The sequence below is a fragment of the Glycine max genome, chromosome 20 (genome assembly GCF_000004515.6).
Source record: "Glycine max cultivar Williams 82 chromosome 20, Glycine_max_v4.0, whole genome shotgun sequence".
NCBI classification, from domain to species: domain Eukaryota; kingdom Viridiplantae; phylum Streptophyta; class Magnoliopsida; order Fabales; family Fabaceae; genus Glycine; species Glycine max.
The window spans coordinates 41,016,631-41,041,213 of record NC_038256.2 but is presented as its reverse complement, the minus strand read 5'-3'; the positions used below and the strand labels follow the sequence as shown (position 1 = coordinate 41,041,213).

The 24,583-nt window shown below is 32.8% G+C and overlaps 2 protein-coding genes across 4 annotated transcripts; both read right to left on the bottom strand.

Annotated features, from left to right (window-relative positions):
* Positions 1–6,983: 6,983 nt before the first annotated feature.
* Positions 6,984–12,413, bottom strand: LOC100790414 (angio-associated migratory cell protein). Of its 3 annotated transcripts, none has more exons than XM_006606132.4 (11): positions 11,465–12,413; positions 11,047–11,296; positions 10,811–10,858; positions 10,473–10,592; positions 10,209–10,354; positions 9,902–10,049; positions 9,722–9,805; positions 9,229–9,344; positions 8,268–8,332; positions 7,662–7,752; positions 6,984–7,508 (listed from the first exon to the last, which is right to left on the bottom strand). In XM_006606132.4, the coding sequence occupies exons 2-11, from the start codon at positions 11,177–11,179 to the stop codon at positions 7,284–7,286; spliced, it is 1,176 nt and encodes a 391-aa protein (XP_006606195.1). In that variant the 5' UTR covers positions 11,180–11,296; positions 11,465–12,413; the 3' UTR covers positions 6,984–7,283. The 3 variants fall into 3 exon arrangements, with proteins under 3 accessions (XP_006606195.1, XP_003556186.1, XP_014628460.1); XM_003556138.5 differs by having other exon boundaries at positions 11,047–11,223; XM_014772974.3 differs by lacking the exon at positions 7,662–7,752 and having other exon boundaries at positions 11,047–11,223.
* A 1,973-nt stretch (positions 12,414–14,386) lies between these two features.
* Positions 14,387–21,664, bottom strand: LOC100789884 (somatic embryogenesis receptor kinase 2). Its single transcript, XM_003556137.5, has 11 exons — positions 21,102–21,664; positions 19,141–19,273; positions 18,953–19,024; positions 18,144–18,287; positions 17,890–17,961; positions 17,719–17,790; positions 17,528–17,640; positions 16,916–17,047; positions 16,489–16,830; positions 15,297–15,691; positions 14,387–15,009 (listed from the first exon to the last, which is right to left on the bottom strand). The coding sequence occupies exons 1-11, from the start codon at positions 21,184–21,186 to the stop codon at positions 14,695–14,697; spliced, it is 1,875 nt and encodes a 624-aa protein (XP_003556185.1). The 5' UTR covers positions 21,187–21,664; the 3' UTR covers positions 14,387–14,694.
* Between the last annotated feature and the right edge of the window lie 2,919 nt (positions 21,665–24,583).

Genomic DNA, 24,583 nt, shown 5'->3' with positions numbered 1-24,583 from the left:
AATTAAAAAAAAATAATTGTAATTAAAAAAAATCACTTAAAATCTAAATTGAACCAAATATAACCTTTTTTTATTTATGTTAATAATTTAATGATAATGTAATAATGATATAAAATAATTTTATATCGTTAAGTTAAATCTACTTTATCATAATTATAAACTCGTGGCCGTTTGATTTTTTTATTTATTTAAAGTTTGATGTTAATATAGATCTTTTAATTTTCAGCCCATCCAATAAGAAACCTGAAGTGCCAAAATAAGTAAAATAAGGATGTTGCTTCCTGCACTTTCATTATTATTTCTGCTGCATGCGTCTGATTAATCTGGAATGTAATGGGGCACAAAACAGTGGGAATGTAAGAAGTTTTAACCGTAAAATAAAGTATGTATATTTATTGGACTTTGGTTGGGGTACCATACATATTTGGATCCATGAATACCAATAATTGCCATATGTACACGATACACTTGTTATACTCCACGGCCCAAAGCTAACTAGCTATCTCGTGGCTCGTGCGCAATATTTTTGGTTGGAAGTAGTAAATATTGTTTGTTACTCTCCATTTTCAACAATCCGAAAGGTTAAATGAGGCTCAGGCGTTGCTTACGTCGCACTTATTTTCCCTTCTTTTTGTTGATAGGTACAATTAGAATTTGTTTATGCAATTTTATCTTCTTTTCTTTTTCTAGAAGGATGCAATTTTATCTTATCGTAATTAATAGACAAAAAAAGCAATTAAATTTATACGGTCATATGCATTTCATTCTTGTTTATTATTATTGTTGTTTTGGGTGTTAGATTGGAATAGTGTAACTGGAGGATTAAATATCTAAAATCAGCATCACACTTATATCATTGAAGATTAAAACAAGTGTCAATTGAGTGATTTGATCGTTAACCTTTATTTGTAATTTTACTCTTGATATGATATGTATTAATAAAGTATTACAAATTTATCAACAAGCACTCGATCTCACTAAAATTAGATTTGATCTTCTTAAGTAGAATATTTATTTCAAACCTTGTTGATGTGAGAGTGAGATCTCATTAAAAATGATCAATTAAATTTTTTAACAAAAATTAATCATTAATAAAATTAATAAATATTTCATACTAATGGTAAAAAAAAGTATTAAAAATTAAGTAGATAGCTAGAGATACAAGATTCCGTAAGATAGTTTAGAAAAATAAAATTGTTTACTTTTCAATACTAACGCGAGAAAAAAAATGTTGTGTTATTCTAACTTTAAATTATTGAAAAAGTTATAAATAAAGGTGATCAAAATCATAAAATGTTGTAACAAAATCTTATAATTGGAGGATGAGTTGTTAATAATAATTACCATTTATGACTTAGTTAACACTTGACAAACAAAGTTACTATCTGGGTGAACTTTACCTACAACTAAAGGCTATGAGGTGGGGAGAAATAAGGTAGTGGTGGATCTTTTGCAACATGCGGATGACATGCTATTCATTGGGGATGCATGTTTATCCAATGTGGTAGCTATCAAAGCAATGATGAGATGCTTTGAAACGACATCTAGCCTAAAGGTTAATTTCAATAAAAGTTGCTTTGGAGAGATTGGGGTGGAGTTTGAGATGCTTGAAAGATGGGTGAATGTTCTTAACTGTAGATTGATGACTGTTCCTTTTACTTACTTGGGGCTACCTATCGGTGCTAATCCAAGGAGATTGGAGACATGGACATCGATAATAAACATATTGAAGAAAAAGCTATCAAGATGGAAACACAAGTCCTTATCTTTTGCAAGCCGAGTTTGTCTTCTCAATTTTGTACTTCTTCACTTCCTTTATTCTTTCTTTCCTTCTTTAAATTGCCATGATTAGTTGCACTACAAATTACAGGCATTCAAAGGCAATTCTTGTGAGGGGGTTGTGAGCAAGGAATAAAAATAGCTTGGATAGGTTGGGACTCTATTTATAAACCAAAGGAGTGCAAAGGTTTGGGAGTGAAAAATATTGCATGGTTCAATGAGGCACTATTAGGAAAGTGGCGGTGGTATCTTTTTCATGAGGAAAATTCCTGGTAGAAAAAGGTTATTATCTAAATATACCGAGTGAAGGGGGTTAGCTTGCGAGGAAGAGGGTAGAGACCACTCTATTTGGTGGAGGGACCTTAGAAGTGTACGTGGAGCAAATAACAATGTCAAATGGTTTGAAAAATACTTGGAGTGGAGGATAGGAAAGGGATACAATTTCAAATTTTGGGTAGATCCTTGGCTTGATGATACACCTTTATACCTAACCTTTCTTAGGCTTTTTCTTCTCTCAAACCAAAAAGATTGCACTATTTTTTAAATGGGGCAATGGGAGGAAAATGGTTGGAATTTGGCCTTTTGGTGGAGACGAAAGTGCTTCCAATATGAGCAAATAATGATACAAAATCTTATTGGAAAGCTATGTGGACATGAACCAAAACAAATTGGTTGTGGTGTATGGAGTTGGTCATTGGAGAATAATGGATCATACAATACTAGATCAGTGTATTAAGACATTTGTGGATTATCTCAGCTAGAACACACACCCATTCCTATCTTTAGGTTGATTTGGAAACTAAAGGTACCTCCTAAAGTCTTTTTATTCCTTTGGAGATTATTGCTAGATAGACTGCCAACTAGAGACAACCTTCGAAAGAAGGGTGTCCTTAGTGAAGGAGTGAATTTAAAATGTCATTGGTGTGAAGAAACAATAGAAACAGTGGGTCACATAGTGCTAAATTGTCCAAATATAAGCATTGTGTGGAGTAACTGGTATCGTATGAAGGGTCTTTCTACTATTTTACTAGGAAGACCAAAACAACATATTTAACACCACTTTTTGTTTAGAGGATCAACTATTGGAGAAAAGATTAGATTGGTGGTTTGGTGTGCGACAACATGGTCTATATGGGGTGCTCGTAACCAAACAATTTATCAAGGGCAAAATCTAGACACTCACAAAATAAAGTGACAATATTTGTTTTTGGCTTGGTTATGGCCTAAAAAGATAGCCAATCCGAAAACATTATCTTTTGTTCAGTGGAGTGTTGACCCAGGTTTGTGTTTAAAAGTATTGATCCGACGAGATTATGAATGATAAAGAAACTTGGTTTAGCCACAAGGGCATGACATGCATAAAATGTGCATGAGCTCTCGATTGTGCATGGCAATATGACTTTAGTTTCATTAATTGTTGGGTTAAACTTGTCAAGTCACTTTGGGATACATTATTGTGAATTTTATATATGGCTGTGGAAGTGCATGTTGACATGCTAATTTGATATTGATAATAGGGTGTCACCATGTATATAATGAAGGTATGGGATAGTATATGTGGGTTGGTAGTGGAATTTATGAGCATATATCATAAATTCCAAGAAACCAACCATATCTAGAGTTCCTTTTGTGTATTCTACTTGGGTCTATATATAGGTATTATCTTGTATTTGGATTCATAATTTAATATATGATTTTTTTTGCCGACAAAAAAAAAAGACCTACAATGCTATCATAACAATAATTATCATACGTTCCATACATGCAAGTATAGATTATTCCCAAACTAAAAAAATAATGAAGAATAACTATTTGAATAAATTATCAAAAGTTTTACATATAAAAAATGTTGTAATTTTTAGAGGTATATTTCAAAAGTTAGATGACCCTAATGTCTAGTTGAGGGTTGTTTTCATTGTTTATAAATCAATTTCTTATAAAGGCTTTTAAAATGGCTAGTAAGAGACATAGGTTCATGTACATGAGATTAGACCTTGATGACACTAATGGAGTTCCTATCTGCATAACAGATTTTTTCCTCTCACTCTTAATTCTGAGTTTGTAAAATTGGCTTCTAGTTTTGTTGTCCTGAGTTTTAGATTCTAGATTTGGGGAGTTCTTGTTATATCCTCAAAGACTAGCATATATAGTACAGACAAGGATAATCTCAAATTGGACCGTTGATATTTTCAGGGTCACAAACTACATAAAATAAGTGAGTAACAACGTAAAAAAAGACAATACACAACAAATTTTACTAGAGGCCTAATATCTGGTATCTAATATTATATAGTTCCAAAACACACTAAATTTCAAGGAATAAAAATACAAGAATATTCCTTTTAAAAAAACACGAATATGGAGATAACTGGGTGTTGGTTGATAATATTGATAAAAGTAAATTAATTTTTTAAGTGGGAAAATTATTGGATAACCCTATATTCTGCGAATTCAGCAAATATAGACCCAACAGTCTTCTGAAGAAAAAATATTATCCTTTTCTTCATATGCCAAAAAAAAAAAGTCCTCCTAGAAGTTGCAATCTTTGTGCTCCCCACGAATCAATAGATAATTGAATTCTTACTATAAGCATCATTCGGTATTTGACAAAATGTCCCAAACATAAATGTAGGTTTAGTTAAATGTCAACAGAGTTATCTTGTGCATGTAGGAAACTTGAAAGTTGCAAGTTGCTATTTGTTTGTTGTATTGGGTTGGGCATAATAACATAACATATTAAGCAAGTTGCTAGTAATTAAGGCACAAATTGCCAATTTCAAGGCATATTGCCCGCCATTTGGGATATCTTCAAACTCTCTATTGCTCTATCTAAGGTCCATTTTCCATTGCCCTGTCACTATCATTCCCGTTTATGACAACCTAGAAAATGTTAGGTTGAAAATTGAAATGGTATGTTTGTTATTTGACAGTGAAAGTGTGAAAAAGAAAAAAGGAAAAAAATTGAAGAAAAAGAATAATATTAATTATTAAGAAGAATGCAATGAAATAATCAAAGGAGAATGTTAGTTGGAGTAATAGTTAACTTCGGTATTATTTAACATGACTTTTTTTAGAGCTTAGAAACTTTTTAAGAGTTAAAGTTAAAAATGATAATTTTAAAATAAAAATGATTTGATAATTGTATAATTTTAAACTTGAATTTAGTTTTAAGTTAAAACTTTTTGGGTAGTATATCTTTGGATTTAGAATAAAAAGAAAAAGAAAATTAAAGATCTTCTAAAATTAGCTGTCTAAAAGTTTTTTATCAAGTTTTCTTCATTTAAAAGAAAGCTACTTTATCTTTTCTAGCTTTTGTAAAATTGATTGTCTCATTATTAGACCGACTGGGTTTCAGAAATTATGTTTGACACATTTTTATTAAAGATAATTTCAACAATAATATAAATTAAATACTAGACATAAAAAAAACGACACAAGGATAACATATTTATATTTTTTTTAAAAAAGAGAACATATACAAAAGTTAATATTACGCGGCCGAGAGCAAAGAAAGAAACAAGTTAAATAAGACAACAAACTTCATATAGAAGCTGGAAACAAGTCATTTTCTTAGGATACAAGATATGAGATTCCATCCATAAAGCTTAATATTTAAATTGTCATTCTTTTCAAACAAAAAAAGTAAAATTTTTATAAAATTCTATGTGAAAATATTTGGGTCAAAGTGATTATTATTTTTTAAAATTTTATTTATTTTAAAAGCAGAAAAACAAAAAAAAATCATCTGTTTGATGATTTTTATTTTTTCAGTTTGAAGCTTTAAATTTTTTTTCAAACAAAAACCAAAAAACAAGAGCAACTTTAACCATGCTTGCAAAAATACCTCCGTTATTAGGGTAACATTTTCTTAATGAACTCATAAATCATTTCATGCATTTTTCATTCTTAGTATGTATTTAGATAATGAGAAAAATTGAATGTGTTAAATGAAAAACAATTTTAAGATAATCTATTTTGTTAGAATTGTCTGAAATAATTATTTTTATAGTAAAATTACAAAAAATGAATTTAAAATATTTATAGTGAATGGTTTTATATTTAAAACAATCAATTTCATGAAATCAAATAAAAAAATAGTTCGTTAACTGTCAATCACAATCTTTAAAGTTTTTATTTAAGCAAATTATTTTATAATAGAAATAATCTAATATTATAATCTGATTTTCATCACTACTATCAAACAAATGAGAAGAGAATTATAAACAAGTTTTTTTATATATAAAATCAGATTAAAATAATTATTATATAATCTATACCAAACATATTCGAAACGTCTTCGATTCTTCAGGGTCAGAAGGCTCAAGTGCAGAAAGAATAAAGCCTCAAAACCAGAACATCAATACTAAGAAATTAAGGATATTCCCAACAGTTATAGCTACAACGTCAGTTTTTTAGAAAATTGAGAAAGGAAATGATATATGGAGTTTATTCATTCATTGTAGCATCATTATTATCATGGTGATTAGTGGAGTTTTCTTATCTTCAAGGATAATATATTAATTTGGCTTCGCGGTAAGTCAGTGCTGGAAAAATGTGGAGCATAGTGGGAATGAAAGCCTTTCGTTGATGATAGTGGAAGAAATAGTGGGGGAATTTGGTTGTCCGTTTCCTTTAAAAAATATATTTAAAATTATGTCATCAAACATTCTTCTTTCTTTCTTTTTCATAAAAACATTTTAAAAATACAAACAATGAAGAAAAACCTTGATCTTCGACAACATAAAATGAGAAGAAGAAACAAAGGAAAGAAAAACCAACTCAGATCCATATCAGCTCAATGTCAATGGGCTACTACTATTAACAGGAGTGAAACTTCCTGCACTTCCAAATTTTACTTCAGACACCCCCATTACATTATCAAATGCCCAATCCGCCAGGGAGGTGCAGGAGGTAAAGTATTAATTGGGCTTTAACCGAATTAAGTCCAATAACTGAAAATACCTCCTCCACAATTTGAAAGCTCAGCAAATTATATTAATGAATGTTGTGAAGTTTAATCCTGTGTGTAATCTTTGTAATTCTATTATTTTTTAACATAGCCCTTTTTAAAATTTGTGAACGCACCAGACAACAGCTACAAATTAGTTACGTTTTGCACAGCAAAGTGATTTGACAAGATGCCTAAGCAGCTTTTAGGGGATTTTATTACTTGTTTCCCGGTAACCGTTAACTTGTGCATGTAATAATCCCTAAGAAAAACTTGTACATATAATAATTATCTGTTAGGAAAAATTCCCACCTTCATTGAATACACAATTCTCTAAGTATGAACATTATAATTCAAAACCAATAATGTTAAAGATAAAAAATAATCTTCGAAAAAAATATCCAGCCTTTTGTTCAATATGATTGTCTGGGTCCAGGAAAAGCTCATGTAATATGATTTCTGTAGGTAACATCCCCTCCTCCAAGGACATAAACACAGAGGGATTTGCTTGGATGAATGACAACCTCATCCTATGCAATAATACAACAGGGATTGTTCACCGAAAATTTTCAACCTCAAAAGCACAAGCTGTTCCATCAACCGAGGCCGAGACAAGGTAATTGCGATTAGAAGACACAGAAAGAGACTGAATGGCATCAGAGTGCCCCTTCAATGTTTTTACGCATTCACCAGACCGGCTGTCCCACAATCTCACCTTACCATCCACACAACCAGAAGCCACATAAGACGCACCAAGCCATGCCAAACATGTCACTCCATCCTGGGCACAAGGCAAAATTCCTTTAAAGCATCAGATATAGGAATTTATTTTTTTTACAATTTCAAGTCAAGGTAAAATTGCATAGAGTCATTTAGTCTCTGAATGCACAAAGCCACAAACATGATAACTTTGCACAAAGCAATTCCAACAAACCTCATGTTCACAAGTGCCTCGGGGTAATAAATGCTCTATATCCCAGATGATAAGTTTTTTATCCATGCCTCCAACTGCAGCCCAGGAACCACTATCATACAATTTTAAGGGACAACATTATTGATGACTCGGTTCATTTTTTTTTTTTGAAGATGAACACATCAAATTTAAGAGAACAAACAATTCATAATTCCATATGCATAAACTATATATTCATATTTAAGCAAGGTTTGGGTCATTTGACTGTTTATTATTCTTTGGAAATAAATAGAATTATTTATTAAAACAGTGTTTATACTATAAACCAAGTCACTGAAGGTTAGGTCAAGTCTAATAACATATCTTGAGTCAATGGCACTTGGGTTATTCATCTTTATAAATAAACCCTATCATATTATGCCTGTTAAGCTGTTACCGATAATAAGACTATATTCTTGGCTGTAACATTATATTGGTGGATCAGCATCTCCATCCCTTCAAACAACCTCTGTCCAATAAAATTTTCATTGTGCATGTGCATAAATCTAGAAGCGTACAAGTACATAAAAATGTTCAGGATTGCACATATAGACAGGCTATGAGAAGTTTGTTAATTGTAACACATACCTTGGTGCAAACCCAACACACTCAATGGAATCTGAATGAGAAGCAAGGGCATTATTATCAACAACCTGTCAAACATGAAACTCATTATTAGAGACAAAGCAGGAAGCTAATAAAATCTGCAGCATGCAGAGACAAATGAAACAATTAGCACAGCGTAAAGTGGTGAAAGTGTTAGGATATGTGGTCTAAAAACAGTACAAGCCAGGCTATATACTATTGAAGGACATAATTCTTAGAAAACTTTTGTTCTTTCATATAACACAAAATATAAGGGTTAAGTTGAAGACCTACTCAAGCTCGAGTCTAGCTAGTTACAAAATTGCCAAGCTGATTAACTAATTTAGTCAAATTCCATACACAAATCCACTGAGTAACTATTTTCTTGAGAATGACAAAAATATACCAATCTTGACCAACATTGGGGAAAAGATAGGAGCTGGCTTGCAATTACTGTTGAATTGAGCATCACCACTCAGACTGTCTTGCAATTGTGAAAATTAAATTACAACAAAGGTACAATATAGTCTGAAACTAGTCTTGCTAAACGCTCTTTGATCTGATTCTCATACATGCTCACATGCTTGACAGAAAAGAGGAAATCACGAGACAACAGTAATCCAACAAAAAATTGTTTTTCACTCAAATTATTGCAACTGACATTAGAGGCTATTATTCTTTGAATAAATACTAAGATATTTAGCATCAACCAGTGGATTAGATGATTTTACCCTCGAATTTCTTTTAAGCAACTATTATCTCTGACATTTTAGTAGGATATAAAATTTGTAGTCATATGACACGAATATTAGAAAGTAGAAACATTACTCAAGAGTCCAAGACACAAACAACCAAAGGTTTCTCAAAATAACGAGACATCATACCCAAAGGAAAAGACAGAAGACAAGACAAATAGACTAAAGTCAATAATGCAGTGAATATCAAATGCAATGAAAACACATACTCTTCCTGTGGTGATATTCACAATATGGACCGATCCATCCTTAGAACCAGAAAGAGCAAGAGTTGAAGTTGAATTTATTGTCAAGCATGTTAATCCCTCGGTATGATATGGATGGCCTACAAAGCAAAATCTAGCAGGTTGTCAAAAGCAAAAAGAAGGAAAAAAGAAAATCTGCAGATGAGAATAAAATGATTAGACATCAATTTTTTGTGAAACTATCATGACTTGATAAACATCAAAGTTTCACCTCATGAATGTTGTCCGTCCTTACTTGATATGAGAAAAGAGACAAAACATAATTTAAAAATTGCTCAAACTGCATCCCATCCTTTTTTCTTGTGGAAGATTCCAGAATTTGTTTTTTTAAATAACTATGGAGAATTGTAAGACCACAGACTATTTAGATTGGAAGCATGAAAAATTGAAAAAATGCATTGCTGAGGAATAGAAAGCAAACATAATTAACACACACAAAAAAGAGCAATTTACATACCCCGCACAACATGAGTGCTTTCTCCAGTTTTTGGATTCCATATTCTCAAGGTTGCATCATCAGAACCAGTACATATTATTTTCCCTAAGGTACCAAGTAAAAAGAAATGGAAGAGTGTAAAAATATATACCACAAATAACATTTAACAAAAAATGCACCAAGATGAAGAGAAATTACTACCATCGGGAGTAAAATCACCACAGGTTACACTATCACCATGACCAATAAATGTATTAAGTAAGGCAGCATTATCAGTATTCCACATCCAAATGCTGAAATCCTCAGAACCAGCTAAGAGTATGTGTCCTCTTGGATGCCACCTAAGCCACTGAAAGATTTCATGGCATCTAACTTAGTAACTAATAAAAACAGAAAAAAGCAAGAAAACTAAGGGTGGGTGTGTTTTGTTTATTGCTTTCATTTCCAGTTGATATTTCTTTTACTAATAGCTACAAAAATAACAACTTGTTTTCACTAACAATCTCACCTCAATGCCCCCTCCAGGTCCTTCAAATTTTTTACCTTCCAAATTTCCAGATACATCCCAGACTTTAATAATTCCATCTAAGCTTCCTGATGCCAAACACTGTCCATCATAGCTAAAAGCTAAACTGGATACAGATTCTTCGTGACCTGTACAAAATTAATAATAAATAGAAATTAACATTATCTTGATTTTACCAAATATTTTGACACTGGTGATAAATGGAAAAATATTAATCCATCAGTAACTCTAGTGTCATGCAAATACCTTGAAGCTCAAAAGCCCAATCCCCTTGGCCAATCTTCCAGAGAAATCCTCTGTCATCACCGCCTGCAGTAGCCACCAAGTCTGCATCTGTTGGGCTGCAGGCAACTGAGTACAACTCCCCTAAACAAGAATTCAAGAAATAAAAAAAAACATCATAATTCCCAACTAAGTACATGACTTCAAAATTTGAAAAAGGAACAAAAAAAATATTAGTTCGTCAACAAAGCCCTTGCAGAATATCATGCTACTTAGAATCCTGAATTTGATTACAATCTAATTAAATGCTTGGCAGAATCAGGCTAGCTAAGCAGAAACAAACAAAAAAGTAGAAATCTTACCGGTATGAGCAGTGAATTTGTGCACAAAATCACCATCCTCATCCTCTTCTGAAATGGTTTAAAATATATGAATTAACACACTAAAAAACAATACATCTCAGTTCCAGCATCAATGAAAGTATAATACAGAAAATAACAGTTGACATTTTTAAATAATAGAGAAATCACACACAAGGCATATCAACATATAAACATATTGAAATTGCAGTTTAGAAGGATTTACAACAAGCTCATACCGAGGAGTTCAGAATCATCATCAGCGTCAGGAAGATCTTCATTATCCATGGCAACTTCATGGATGATGTCAGACTCATCAAGGAAAACTTCTTCGTTGTCGTCGTCATCATCATGATGAGGTGGAGCACTCATTGTGTTTGCTCAATTATCAATGAAATCTTTTCAATTCTCTAAACCTGAGAGATATTTATCCAATAAATTTAAACTTTCCACTTGCTTCTTTCTTTATCCAATCATTTTTTTTGCTACCTATATAATGTGAAAAATAAAGGCAAAAAGGTTCCTTTAAACTATAAGGTCAGAGCACGGATGATTAATAAGTAAATACTGAATTATAGAACTTAAGAAAAAGTAATAATATGGAACCGATGAAGAATATTCAACTTTGGAACAGAAAACTAAGGTAAAAGAAATTACCGGAAAAAAAAGGAATGAAGACGAGACGATTTTAGCCTAGGTGATTGAGTGTTTCACTTGCTTCTCTCAGTTCTGTTCTGTTCCTCTCTTTTGCACCAAAGCAAAGCAACGATGGAGAAGGACTTCAAAACAGTTTATGAGGTTGGCGCATGACTCCTCGGGTTGGGCCTAACCTAAATTCTGAAGGGCTATTACTATTTCACCTCGATTTTTACTTCTGCACCCACTTTCAACTTTTCTTTCTCCGAAATTTAATTCTGGAGTTTAGTGTCGTCCGGCATAGAAAGAAACATATGCTTCCTTTACCTTCTCCTTCACCGAACCCCTCCTTTAATCGATCAAGAACATGAGGTCACAATCGCCATCTCTCGCACTCTGTATTCCCCTGCCAACTTGAATCACCGACAATATCCCTCCAATCCCTAACCTCTGCCAAGTTGAACTGAATCAGTCTGACTCTGGTGATTTTCTTCTCGTCCGGCATTATGGGACACATCAAAGGTGTGTTTCTCACGCACTGGACTGCAGGGAGATAATTGAGGCATCGTATTTTGATGATTCCAAGACAGAGAAAAAGAAGAATGAGACTGAGGAAGGGAAAAACAATATAAAATGCGCTCAAAATCAAATGGATGAATCCGAACAAAGGGTAGGAGGTGGGCGTGTACGTGAGTGACTGCAATTTGCAGGTCTGCAGAAGAGACGGGTTAAAGGATCTAAGGGTAGTTTTCTAATAATGATTTAAAACAACAATAAAGAGGTGCATTAAGAAATTTCCGTGCTTACGTGAAGAGGGCTTTCGTATTACTGCAAATACTAAAGGATAGGTGTACACCCAAACGTATTCCTGAAATTTGTTTCCAGGGAAAGGTTAATTTTGGAGGAAAAAAAAATACTAAAAGAGGTACACTAACAATTGCCTTTTTTTATATTAAACAAAATAAAATATTCCTTAATTCTTAATGATTTTAAATAATTCTCTTATTTGTAAAGTATGAAATCTTACAACTTTCATTTAAGAGTTAAGCTATGTATATGGTTTTGTAAAATTTTCCACCTTTTTGTAGAAGAAGAAAATAAAGTGTATACATGTTGTAACACAGCAAAGAAAGATGTAACTTTAGGACAAGAGTTAGCCATATCACAAAGTATTAAGTTTAAACTATGATAACCACAAGGAGTATAAAATGATCTAGGATTAATTTCAAGAAATCTTTTCTACACACCCTGATGTTTTCCTTTCATATTAGATCTATTATAATATCTTTGTCCCCTAAGGTTATTAATATCAAGTTCAACAATTTTTAATTCATCTATAATAGCATCAAAAAGACTTTTCCCACTTGTATCATCTACTTTTAAAAATTCTAAAAAATACTCATTAACTTGTATTGGAGTTGATGAAATATCCACACACCTTAATCCAAAAGATATTTGCTCTTGATGACTTATATTTGGAGTATAGTCAGGTATGATTGCATAATATTTCTCATCCTTAATTTTTTTTTATAACTTTTGTTTTGATTTCATCTGCTAATAGATTTATTAACTCATTTTGTATATTATGCCCAAGGTAATCATTGTGAATTTTATAGTCTTTAATTCGACAAATATGTTCTTGCATGATTGGATCAAATTCTACAATCATTTCTATTAGACTTAAAAAAATTTCATTAGCTTCTTGATAGATATTTTCATTTTTTCCACAGAAGGCTGTTATTTTTACCAAGGATTTTAACAACTGCAACAATTTTTAACAACATATTTCTTCAATGTTTTCCATCTCTATTTATTTGTTCTTGGACATGTTTTTATATTGCTTTATTTTTTACCAATCTCATTTCCAAATCAATTCATGCATTCATGTTAGTAATATTTTCATTCGTTATTTCTTGACTCTTCAACTTAGCACTAAGATTTCTCCAATCTTTACTACCTTCGTTAGCTAGTTTACTTGTGCAAGAAACGACATTAAATAACTTCCAACAAAAACAAAAAGACTCTATCCAAATCTCTAGAATAAATTAGCCATTTTCTTTCATGTTTCTCTCAATTAGGCAATTTTTTAATGTAATTTGATGAAGAAAAGTGCCTAGAATATTTATTCTTTGGAAAATCCATATCAGTAACTTTAATAGGACCCTTTTCCATTGATAAATCTCTCAAAGTCATATCAATATTCTTCAATTGGCTTGGATCATATTTTTTTTTTAAAGTAGAATCATCTAGTCTCTCAATCTCCTTCTCGTTATCATGAGTTTGAGAATCAAAATTATAATTATCCTCATCACTAACTACTTCTCTATTGTTGCTTTCACCTATATCTAAATTGTTATCTTGTTCATTCAAAGAGCACCCACCAATATTTTCTAATTCATTTTTCTTATCTATTTTTATAAATTTATCCATGACTCCTTTTTGTGATGCAATTAAAGTCTCGACTCTTCTCTTTTTCTGAAGTTTTGAATAACCTAATTCATATTTTCTAGTTGACATACTTATTATATATATTTTTGTATGAAATTAAAAATTATAATATATAAAATACTACAAAGATGAATATATAAAATAAGAATGAGCTAAAACAATAAAACTTGATTTTGACTGTCAAGAAAATGAACTTGATCGTGGTATCTTGAAGTCTCAAGTCTGTTTCTCTTATTTGATAAGTGCTTGGACTTAATTTCCAAATTTCAACACAAACTATAATCTATTTAGCATGAAAACGTGTACGGTAGGAGACACAACTTTCCAATATTATGGCTTCATTTTTTTTTTCAATATTATTACCATAACTTATCACATGTATGGGACATTATTCGGTAATAACCATATAATAAAATCCACATTTGAAATGGGATTTTAGCAAGAACCGGTTCCACAGCTTTTAGGGGTGTTACTATCATACAAAACATATAAGAATGAGATAAGATATAAACTATAGATTGAACGAGTATGAAACAAGGGTGTACAAAAAGATTAAGCTGCCATTGTTTCATCTAAGTAAACATCACTTCATCAAATGCAGCAGATGATACAAATTGCAACTTGACAAAGCGACCCCTATGCACAAATGTAAATGAAAATAATGCAGCGGACTTACAGGATATGGCACTTGAAGGAACCAAAAAGGGAAAAAGTAAGAAAACTTTTATAGTTAAAAAATAAGTCATAAATAAATCCATTCTTTTCTTTTCTTTTTTTCTTCTTAATTTACTACTGTGCCAAGGTCACCTTGGACCAGATAACTCTACTGCATGCAGATTTTCGGTTGAGTCGACGATCCAATCAGAATTAGGATGAGGGGCCAGCTCCACCTCCTGCCGGAGAACTTCCACCTTTTGCCACTCATCCCATCTTTCTGCCAAGCCATCACCTTCAAGCATTCTCACCACTTCTGACATCTTTGGTCGGTCCATCGGGGAACCTTGTGTGCAGAGCAGTGCAACCTGGATTAACTGTTCTACCTCAGCTTCTATATAGTTGTTTTGTAGATCAGGATCAACCAACATTTCAAGCTTTTTCTCTTTCAGAAGTCCTTTTACCTGTAAAAATATTCAGTTGTATTAGATTTGGACATACATTACAATACTGAAAAGGAACTTCATAATTGCATTTGCTTCACATATCATCAATATTGGATAGGTTCTCAATACTGATACTCTTGCATACTCCACTCATTCATATTTGAGAAGCATCCAATGCTATAGATGGACACGATCATTCTGCCTAACAGCCTAAGTCAACAATTTTGAGGGATTGCATGGAATTTAACTGCAGGGTAAATTATAAAAAATAAAAACACAAGGATATACTTTTACACTAAACATACCCAATCAAGCAGCATAACATCATCGTCATTAGCGAGTCGAGCAAGGTCAAAAGCTCTCTGTCCAGTTATCAGCTCCAGAAGCATGATACCATAACCAAAAACGTCAGTTTTCTCTGAAGATTTACCGGTGGAGAGGTACTCAGGAGCTATATGCCCAATAGTTCCCCGTACAGCAGTTGTCACATGCGTGTCCTTGTAATCCATAAGTTTGGCCAATCCAAAGTCCCCAACAACAGCCTCAAACTCTTCATCCAGCAATATGTTTGCAGCTTTCACATCACGATGAATAATCTTCGGGTCACAATGATCATGCAAATATGAAAGACCCCTTGCTGATCCCAAAGCTATTCTTTTTCTAGTTGGCCAATCCAGGGGTTCTTGATGTGGAGGACGCTCTAAAATAAACCAATTACAAAATTATGACAATAAAAACATTCAATGATTGAGAATATAACCAGTATGGGTGGGCCAATAATACAAGTAAAATTTACTTAAGCTTAGAATGTGTAACTATTCACTCCTTGGGGTTTCCTCTAGTTTAGAAATCAAATCAGGCTTATATAATTTCCATAAAACAGCCTAGTTTTTTTATATCTTTACTTTGTCGTCTCTTTTTTCTTTTGAGCTTGGGAATTTATGGAATAAACATTCCCCAAGAAGTTGCCCCCCAAAATAATAAACTTTACAATCTTTTTCCAAGCTGAAGGATCATCAAATTAAATAGTGAAATTAATGGAAGTTAACACCTGATTAAAAGAGACTATAAAATAAAGATGGCCAAAATCCCCATGCTCTGAAAGGGTACGTGACATTTTGAAGTTAAGAAATGAGCTAAAACCAGTTAAGGTCTTAGACCTAAGGTAGTCCTCTTGGGCTTTGGGAGCTACATGTTCCTTTTAAACAGCAGGTGGTGAATGTATATTTGACCAAACCAAAGGTGTAAAACTGTATAGCTTGTTCCCTTTTTCTCATCATTATTAATAGAATGTGCCACAGCTTAAGCATCCAACAACTATACTACTTTCATAAGCATAGGCTAAAGTAAAACTATGGGAGAAATGGTAAATATGACAATAAGAACCCTGTTCCCTGTAGGGTGGATAGGGGGAAAGGGGCAAAGAAAGGAATGAGAGAAATAAGAGAATAAAAAAGACAAAAACAATTGCTAAAAAGAATAAGACAGAAGATCTACCTCTTAAGCATGAAGCAACACTTCCATTAGCCATGTAGGGATAAACAAGTAGCCTTTCTGTTGGTGTCATACAGAACCCACGTAGTCGAAGGAGATTTCTATGCACAGCCATGCTAATCATCTCTACTTCAGTCTGAAACTGAAGCTCCCCACCTGGTGTGCGTTCCTCTTTCAATCTTTTCACAGCCACCAATGAACCATCTGCCAAACGTCCTTTGTACACCTTACCAAATCCTCCCCTCCCAAGAATGTTCTTATTACTGAAACTATCTGTTGCAACTTGCAGTTCTCGTAGTGAGAACCTCTTAAGCTGTCCCAGATGGACTTCAGGATCCTCTTCAGCTGCAAACATAAGCAAGGAAATCAAACTATATATTCTTTAAACAGGTTTAGAAACTGTTATACCCATTCTTCTATGATTGCTCACCAGGCACATCAAAGAAAAATTCTTGTGGTTTCCTTCGACGCCACCAGGCAAATGCAATTGCAGGTGCAGCAAATAATAGAGCAGCACCAGCAGCAACTCCTCCAGCTATTGCTCCGGTGGCACCATTACCTCCTGCAATTAGATATAGAGGAAGGTTGGATCATCACTGTTTCTTTATCTTCATTTTTAGCATTGCATTCATAAATATACAAATATAAACCATGTAGGTGCAGCAACACAAACAAATCTTTAAAATATTAGAAGATATGACTAATCAATGATTTCCGATTCCAAATGAGCCAATAAAGAATTTAGTCTTCATAACTTAACATCACAATCAACAGCAATAAAGGAAAACATGCAACGTGCCTGTATGAAATAATAGAAACTTTCCCAGAGAACGGGAAGGGATCTTAAACACTACAAGCAAAAAAACACAATATTCACTCCCATGGCATGAATAAAACAATTCAGCTACACAAGTGAGTGTGTATAATGAATTATGGTCAGCAACTATAGCCACATCCATAATAAATAATTGAAACAGCCCTCACCATGAGCTTTGCAAATCAGCTTTATAACTAAGAGCAATTGCAACAGAAGGAAGCTTACCTGGGGCAGAAATTGGAGGTGGAGGGACAAAAGGGGGAGGAGGAGAAAATGGAGGAGAGCCTGGACAAGGGTGCCCAGTGACAGGTCCACATAGATCCAAGTTGTTTGCAAAACTGAGAAGGGAAGCTCATTTAGAAAAAAATTTACAAATCAGAACCGCTGGGACAATAACACAAAGTTCAGTAAGAAACCTGATAGGAGTGAATAATGAGAAGGAGCCATTATCAGGAACCACTCCTGATAGATGATTATTAGACAAATCCCTACATTTGACAAATAAATTGAGAAAAAAAAAATATTAGCATTGCATACAAATAATAGAGAGAAATAAATAGCATATTTTTAGATATAGTGGCACTCACAGAACTTGGAGAGCTGTAATATTAGTCAGTGACATGGGGATAGGACCTGACAAGCTGTTATTGTTAAGCCGACTATCCTTAGACATAATAGGAAAACAGAATTAAGATCCATCCTGATATCCAAAAGATCAAGTACGTAGAGATTGACAAGCACCAGAACAGGATTTTACCCTTGAACAGAAAAATAATAGCTATTGACATTTTAAAAAATAATCAGAATGTCCACAGCGTATGAATAGAACAAGTATACTCACAGGAAACGCAATTTTGACAACTTGCCCAATGAATCTGGGATTGGGCCAGTGAAATGATTTAGGTACAGATCCAAGCTCACCAAGTTAGTAAGATTCCCCAGGTCACTTGGAATAGGGCCAGTAATGTTATTGCTGTAGAGTTCCCTATTATGTAAAACAATAAACAAAAAAAGATATAAAAAGACTAAAGATATTTAAATCAATATTATTAAAATCATCATCTGCCAAAAACTTTACAATTGTTTCAGGAGCATACCCTACCTTCTGAATAAGAGTAATCCTGTAGTAAAAGGATACAGTATTTTAAAACCAACGCAAGGCAAGGCAAGTTCTTTTTTTCTCAAGATTTCTAAACACAAAAACTCAATCCATTTGGTTGACTTGCAAAGCAATTTTAAACAGTGGATGAGTAGAATACAATATTGTCCGGTAATAATACTCAAATGAACATAATCATTACATTGAAACAACTATACTAATGATTTAAAAGTCAGGATGGAGCAGTACACAGACAACCCTCATTATCTAGTCTAGTATTCTAAAAGTATGGTAAAAACCAGCAGAAAAGGAACAGAAACCTCAAATTATTGCCAACACACAACATGATCATCCAGCTGGCAATTGAAGATGCAATAGTAAGGACCCCATTACATCAGGACCCAACTTGATAATCACAATAAATGATTTATAATCACAGATCCAAATGAAAGTTCAGTAATAGTTGTCACTTCATTAACAAAGCCCATACAACAACTTCAATGATGAAAGAAAAAAAAAACATTGGAACATCAAATCAAGGGATAACATACAAATACTGCAAATTCTTGAGCTGACCAAGCTGCGGAACAAGTTGACCAGACAGTGCAGCATTCCCCAGATCACTGACAACCAAGCAAAGTAAAGATCACAAGCAAACGTTAGAGAAGTCATCCTCAATTAAAAGAAGCCGTTCAGACAGAATGAACATGTGACAGATATCAAGGAACAAGCAACTTACACTCTTATGACACTATTATCATTGTTGCATGTTACATGAAACCATGTACATGGATTAACAAGTGTAGGATCCCAACTTTGCAAAACATTGTTGGGATCCTGTAAGTTTGTCCTCAGACTATGCAAAGCATCTCCTGTTTCAAAACACAAGAACATACAATCAGGTACTTTAAAGTTCAAAATATACTTGCATATCAAATTCACACCAATGAACATTTCCAGCAGTAAAGTTGCTTGATAAAGCAGTTAGAAATTGCACATAAGAAAAATATTGTACCATATGGGTTGAAGCAATACGCATCATGCACAAACAAACAGGATTAGGACACACTTCAAGCACTAATTAATGCAACTAGACACACACGCAAACACAAAAAATAATACACTTCAAGAACATACCATATAGGTTGGAGCAGTACACTTCAAGCACAAAAAACACAATTGAAAAATATAGAGAATTTCACTAGTTAATGCAATACGACATACACGTGCACAAAAAATACACTTCAAGAACATAGCATATAGGATGGTGCAATACACTCCGGGTTCCAAAAACAGGATTGAAAAATACAGAGAAGTTCACTAGTTAATGCAACGCAACACGCACACGTGCACAAAAAATACACTTGAAGAACATAGCATGTATGATGAGTACATTTTGAGCGCAAAAAACAGGATTGAAAAATACAGAGAAGTTCATTAGTTAATGCAACATGACAGGCACACGTGCACATACAAAAATACACTTCAAAAACATAGCATATAGGTTGGAGCTAGACACTTCAAGCACAAAAAACAGGATTGAAAAATACAGAGAAGTTCATTAGTTTATGCAACACAACAGGCACATGCGCACAGACAAAAACAAAATACACTTTAAGAACTTAGCATATAGGATGGTGCAATACACTTCATGCACAAAAACAGGATTGAAAAATACAGAGAACTTCACTAGTTAATGCAACACGACAGGCACACGCATACACACAAAAATACACTTCAAGAACATAGCATACAGGTTGGAGCAATACACTTCAAGCACAAAAAACAGGATTGAAAAAAAATAGAGGTTCACTAGGTAATGCAACATGACAGGCACACACATGCATAAAAAAATACACTTCAGAACATAGTGTATAGGTTGGAGCAATGCACTTTAAGCACAAAAACAGGATTGAAAATTACAGACAAGTTTACTAGTAATGCAACAAGACAGGCACACACGCACAGAAAAGATACACTTCAAGAACATACTATATAGATTGGAGCAATACACTTCAAGCACGGATTGAAACACGACACACAAATTTCGGTCAGTCTGGCAGATTACTACATATAGTCTGGTATATTACTACGAATGCACGTATATTCTAAAATGTCTAGTAGATTACAACTAAGAATTTCTTGATCAGTAGAGAGGTGAACTTAATCAGGAAGGTAGGGGAAATTCGATGCTAGACACTGTTACTACCGATACAACTAACAATTCAGTACTTAGTTTGAATTGCAGAAGGAGTAACCCATATACAGGGCACCTCATAGGATAGCCAGCAAGAAGGCATTGTCTTAAAAAGGTACTACATGAATGAAGAGGTGGAAAATCTCTGAGAACTTCATAGACCAAAATAAATAAAGACAAAAAGATTCCATCTAGTCACTTCTACAACATCCTTTCTACAAACCCACAAGCAAAGGGAGTGAAGATTGATGAAACACCAAAAGAGAGCAATGCCAACAACAACATGAATCTTCTTCATCAATACACAACCCCTTCTTGAAGCCAAAAAAACAAGGAGGAAACAAAAAGGAAAAAAGAATTTCCTTTACCAAGCTCAATGAAATCAAGGAAACAGCAAGCAAAACCCCCCAAACAAGCTTGAAAACAGTTCATTTTCTCATTTTTTATTCCACTAGGCATAAAATGAATCAGCCACACAGACAATAATTTCATTCCATACAAACCTTCCATGTTAGCAGAAATCAGGCATAGTGGATGAACCAACACCACCCACCAAATGAAACCTAAAGCCATGAACTTTCTCTCCATCAACCTATGTAGCCAACAACCTCAGATCCAAACAAAACCTCGCACCCCAATACAACATCACAAAAAAACCACCCTCATTCCTCTTCCTCCACCACCACCACCAACTCCAACTCAAACTCAAATGAACCTAAACCCTAGCTCCCAAATCTCCACCATTACCACCCACCACACCAAACCCACAACCCGATCTCACCAAAATACATCTCTTTTGAACAACCCCAGAAACTCAAACCCACAAACACAAAACAAACTGTTCTCAAACACCAAAAAGAATCAAAACATTTTCCCCATTTTTAATTTTTTTTTTTCTCTCTTCAAGTTATGAAAAAATAAAAAAATAAAAACTTATTTTTTCTTTCTTTTTCACTTTCTCTCTAGCTATCTTCGAAAGGAAAACACAGATACTGTTTCTCTCTCTTTCTCTGTCAGCTGGTGAGAGTGTAAGATTGTTATCCTTTTTTGAGTGAGGCGTGGAGTGAGAGTGGTGTGTAGATAGAGAAAGGGAAAATGAAGCTGCCCGAACGGTGCTGCCCGCTGCCCGAACGCAGTCAAAAACGCTCTCGCGCGAGATCGTGGAAAGTGACGTGACTCTAACATGGAGGGGCAAAACCCCGTTTTCTGGTCAAAATGCGAGTGAGTTTCGTGGGCCCAACATTACTTTTGTTTTGAGGGTGCTGCCACGTCACACTTCCTCTCATTTTTTTATTCTAAGATGCTTTCTTTTCTTTCCTACATTTTACTGCTTTAACAACGAATTATATATTTTTTATATAAGTATAAAATAATTTACTTTCAAATATCATTAGTATCATATGAGATGAATGAGAAATAATTTTATTCTTGAGTGTGTGAACACGAATATAATCCCTTGACTCATATGTATGAAATAATATTTATTAATAAATAATAATCCTTTAAATAAATTTCAGTTGTTTGAAAGAATTAATTTTTTAACTTTCAATGAAAACATATCTAGTTTCACGTAAAGAAAATATTCACTTTTCAAATATAACCATAAGTGTGTTTTTTAAATTATTTAAATTGAAACTTAAAGTTATTTCTTAAACTTAAGAATATAATTATTTTTATTTCTTAAAATTGATTTTGTGGATGAAAATTATTTTCCTAGCAAATCCATCTTGAGAACCAGATACGTTTTTAGTCGTTAAAATTAATTTCTGCCCTTCAACGTGGCTTTGATTAACCCTACCACTAGGAATGGCTCAAGCGGCATCTTTTGTTTTCATTTAAAAAAAGTTCCGGAGGTAGTTAAAATAAAGATTTAATGCTTTAAATAAAACATTATATATATATATATATATATATATATATATATATCAAACATGTTAATGTTATAAGAAGCTTTATGATGTTTCGCATTTGAGCATGTGAAAATAGTCTTGTAATAAATTTTCATAATCTAGGTAAAGTTTGTGGCACTTGAAAAGAAAACAATGTTGTTTTTTTCGCGACAGAAAAATAATATATATATATATATATATATATATATATATATATATATATATATATATGTGTGTGTGTGTGTGTGTGTGTTATAATTACAAAAAAGAAAAAGAAACAATGTACTGGATAAAAAAATGTTTGAAGTTTTAATATAATATATGAACAACTTGTATAGTAATTTTAATGAGTTCAAATGGGTGATTATTTTAACTTATTTTATATCTAATATTTGAACATGCAATAAAGTTTACTGATTTTTTTATAAAAAAAATCGAAACTGAACATAGTTGAAGTCTTAAGTAGTACTTACTAAACAATAAAAATAAGTCAATGTAACAGAAGAAATTTTAAACAACAACATTTGTAAGTCACGTAAAATTTTCCGGTAATAAAAGATGAATACTAGTAATTTATAGAATTAATATAGCTCAGTTATCATTAATAGAAATATTTGTAGTGTCATTAAGTCAGCTCATTTAATTAATTATGAATGTGTGGATATAATTTTCTTCTGAGCTTTTTTATTGAGTTTTTTGTCCTCATTTTTTATTTATTTTCTCTCTCTTCGCTTGAATAAAACAAAAATGTAATTCCATGAATTACTCATGTCTTTTACATTACTATTGATTTTCTTATATATTTTCTCTCTCTTTGGTTGCATAAAACAAAAATGCAATTCCATGAATTACTCGTGTCTTTTAGCTGCTATTAATGTCACCGCTTCTATTTCTTGAATGCGAGGTTGCCATATGTGCATGCAATTCCATGAATTGTTCATGTCTTTTAATTGCTATTAATACCACCACTTTCTATTTCTCGAGAGTTTGCCATTTGTGCATGCAAATTGCGAAGGACCATAAGAAAGCAATGATGAAACACCTCATTCATTTGTTAATTTTTTATGTTAAAAGTGGTCATGCTCGTTTGAGATTATTTGGCATGAATATGTGTCCCTTATTTTGGTTGGTAAAACTGATGCTTGATTTGTTTTTCATACAAAGTTAGTTATGACTTGTTAGGCTAGCCAGAAGAATAAAAAGATAATAAACTCCGAATGGAGGAAATTAGGTATTGATGGACACGGGTGCAAGTAACTAAAAGATTCTGAATTTTAGACTATTACGGGCCCACGTCATTCTTACCGTATCTTTATTTTATGCTATATTCTCTATTTTTTTTATAATGTTTATACAAAATTAGCATATCATTTTAATTTATTCGGAAAAAGTATATCATTTTAATTTAGATTATATACATGAAAGAAATATAGTGCAACTTTTATTAACGGCTTTTGGTCTTCATTTTTGTTAACTAAAATTTATTATTGTTTAATATTTTAATTTAGGTTATATAAATGGAATACACCTTTGCTCCTCTAATGTTTTAAAGAATGAGAATCAGAGATATTACATTATCCTAAAATGAGTCGATTAGGTAGTTACATAAAAAAAAGTACATATATAGATACACGCACCTTATAGGAGCAAAGTCTAACAAATAATTCGTAAACTATTTATTGTTTTGTATTTTAATAGGAAGCTTAAAATCAAATTTGTGTTTTAGTCACATATGTCGTTTCCTTGCTTAATTATTAGTTATTATACAAATACTTAATACTCAATTTCAAAATAATAGTTTACAAATTTATTAATAATTAATATAATTAGACTGTCTCTCATATATGCTTTTTAGTGTATAATAAAATTCATAGTTGGAATCGAATTATTTATATAATAACATTATACGCCAATTTAAATAATGTATTCACCCATAGGAGAAAGTTGAGTCGAATCTCTGTAAGTTATTTAATTTTATTGCACCACCACCACCCTATAAAGCTTCTACCTGTTTCTTTCATGAATCATGATAACACATTTGACTACCCTTGATACATAGAAAACATTATAATAATTAGGTTAGTCAAAGGCATGCT

Coding starts and splice junctions, on each gene's coding strand:
- LOC100790414 (XM_006606132.4), bottom strand. CDS start 11,179: ATGAGTGCTCCACCTCATCATGATGATGACGACGACAACGAAGAAGTT. Junction 10,859..11,046: donor TGATGATTCTGAACTCCTCG/GTATGAGCTTGT, acceptor AAACCATTTCAG/AAGAGGATGAGGATGGTGAT. Junction 7,509..7,661: donor GAGGCACTTGTGAACATGAG/GTTTGTTGGAAT, acceptor CCTTGTGCCCAG/GATGGAGTGACATGTTTGGC.
- LOC100789884 (XM_003556137.5), bottom strand. CDS start 21,186: ATGGAGAGAAAGTTCATGGCTTTAGGTTTCATTTGGTGGGTGGTGTTG. Junction 19,274..21,101: donor GATTTCTGCTAACATGGAAG/GTTTGTATGGAA, acceptor GTTTTGAAACAG/GAGATGCTTTGCATAGTCTG. Junction 15,010..15,296: donor ATGTTATGCTGCTTGATTGG/GTATGTTTAGTG, acceptor ATATTTTTACAG/GTAAAAGGACTTCTGAAAGA.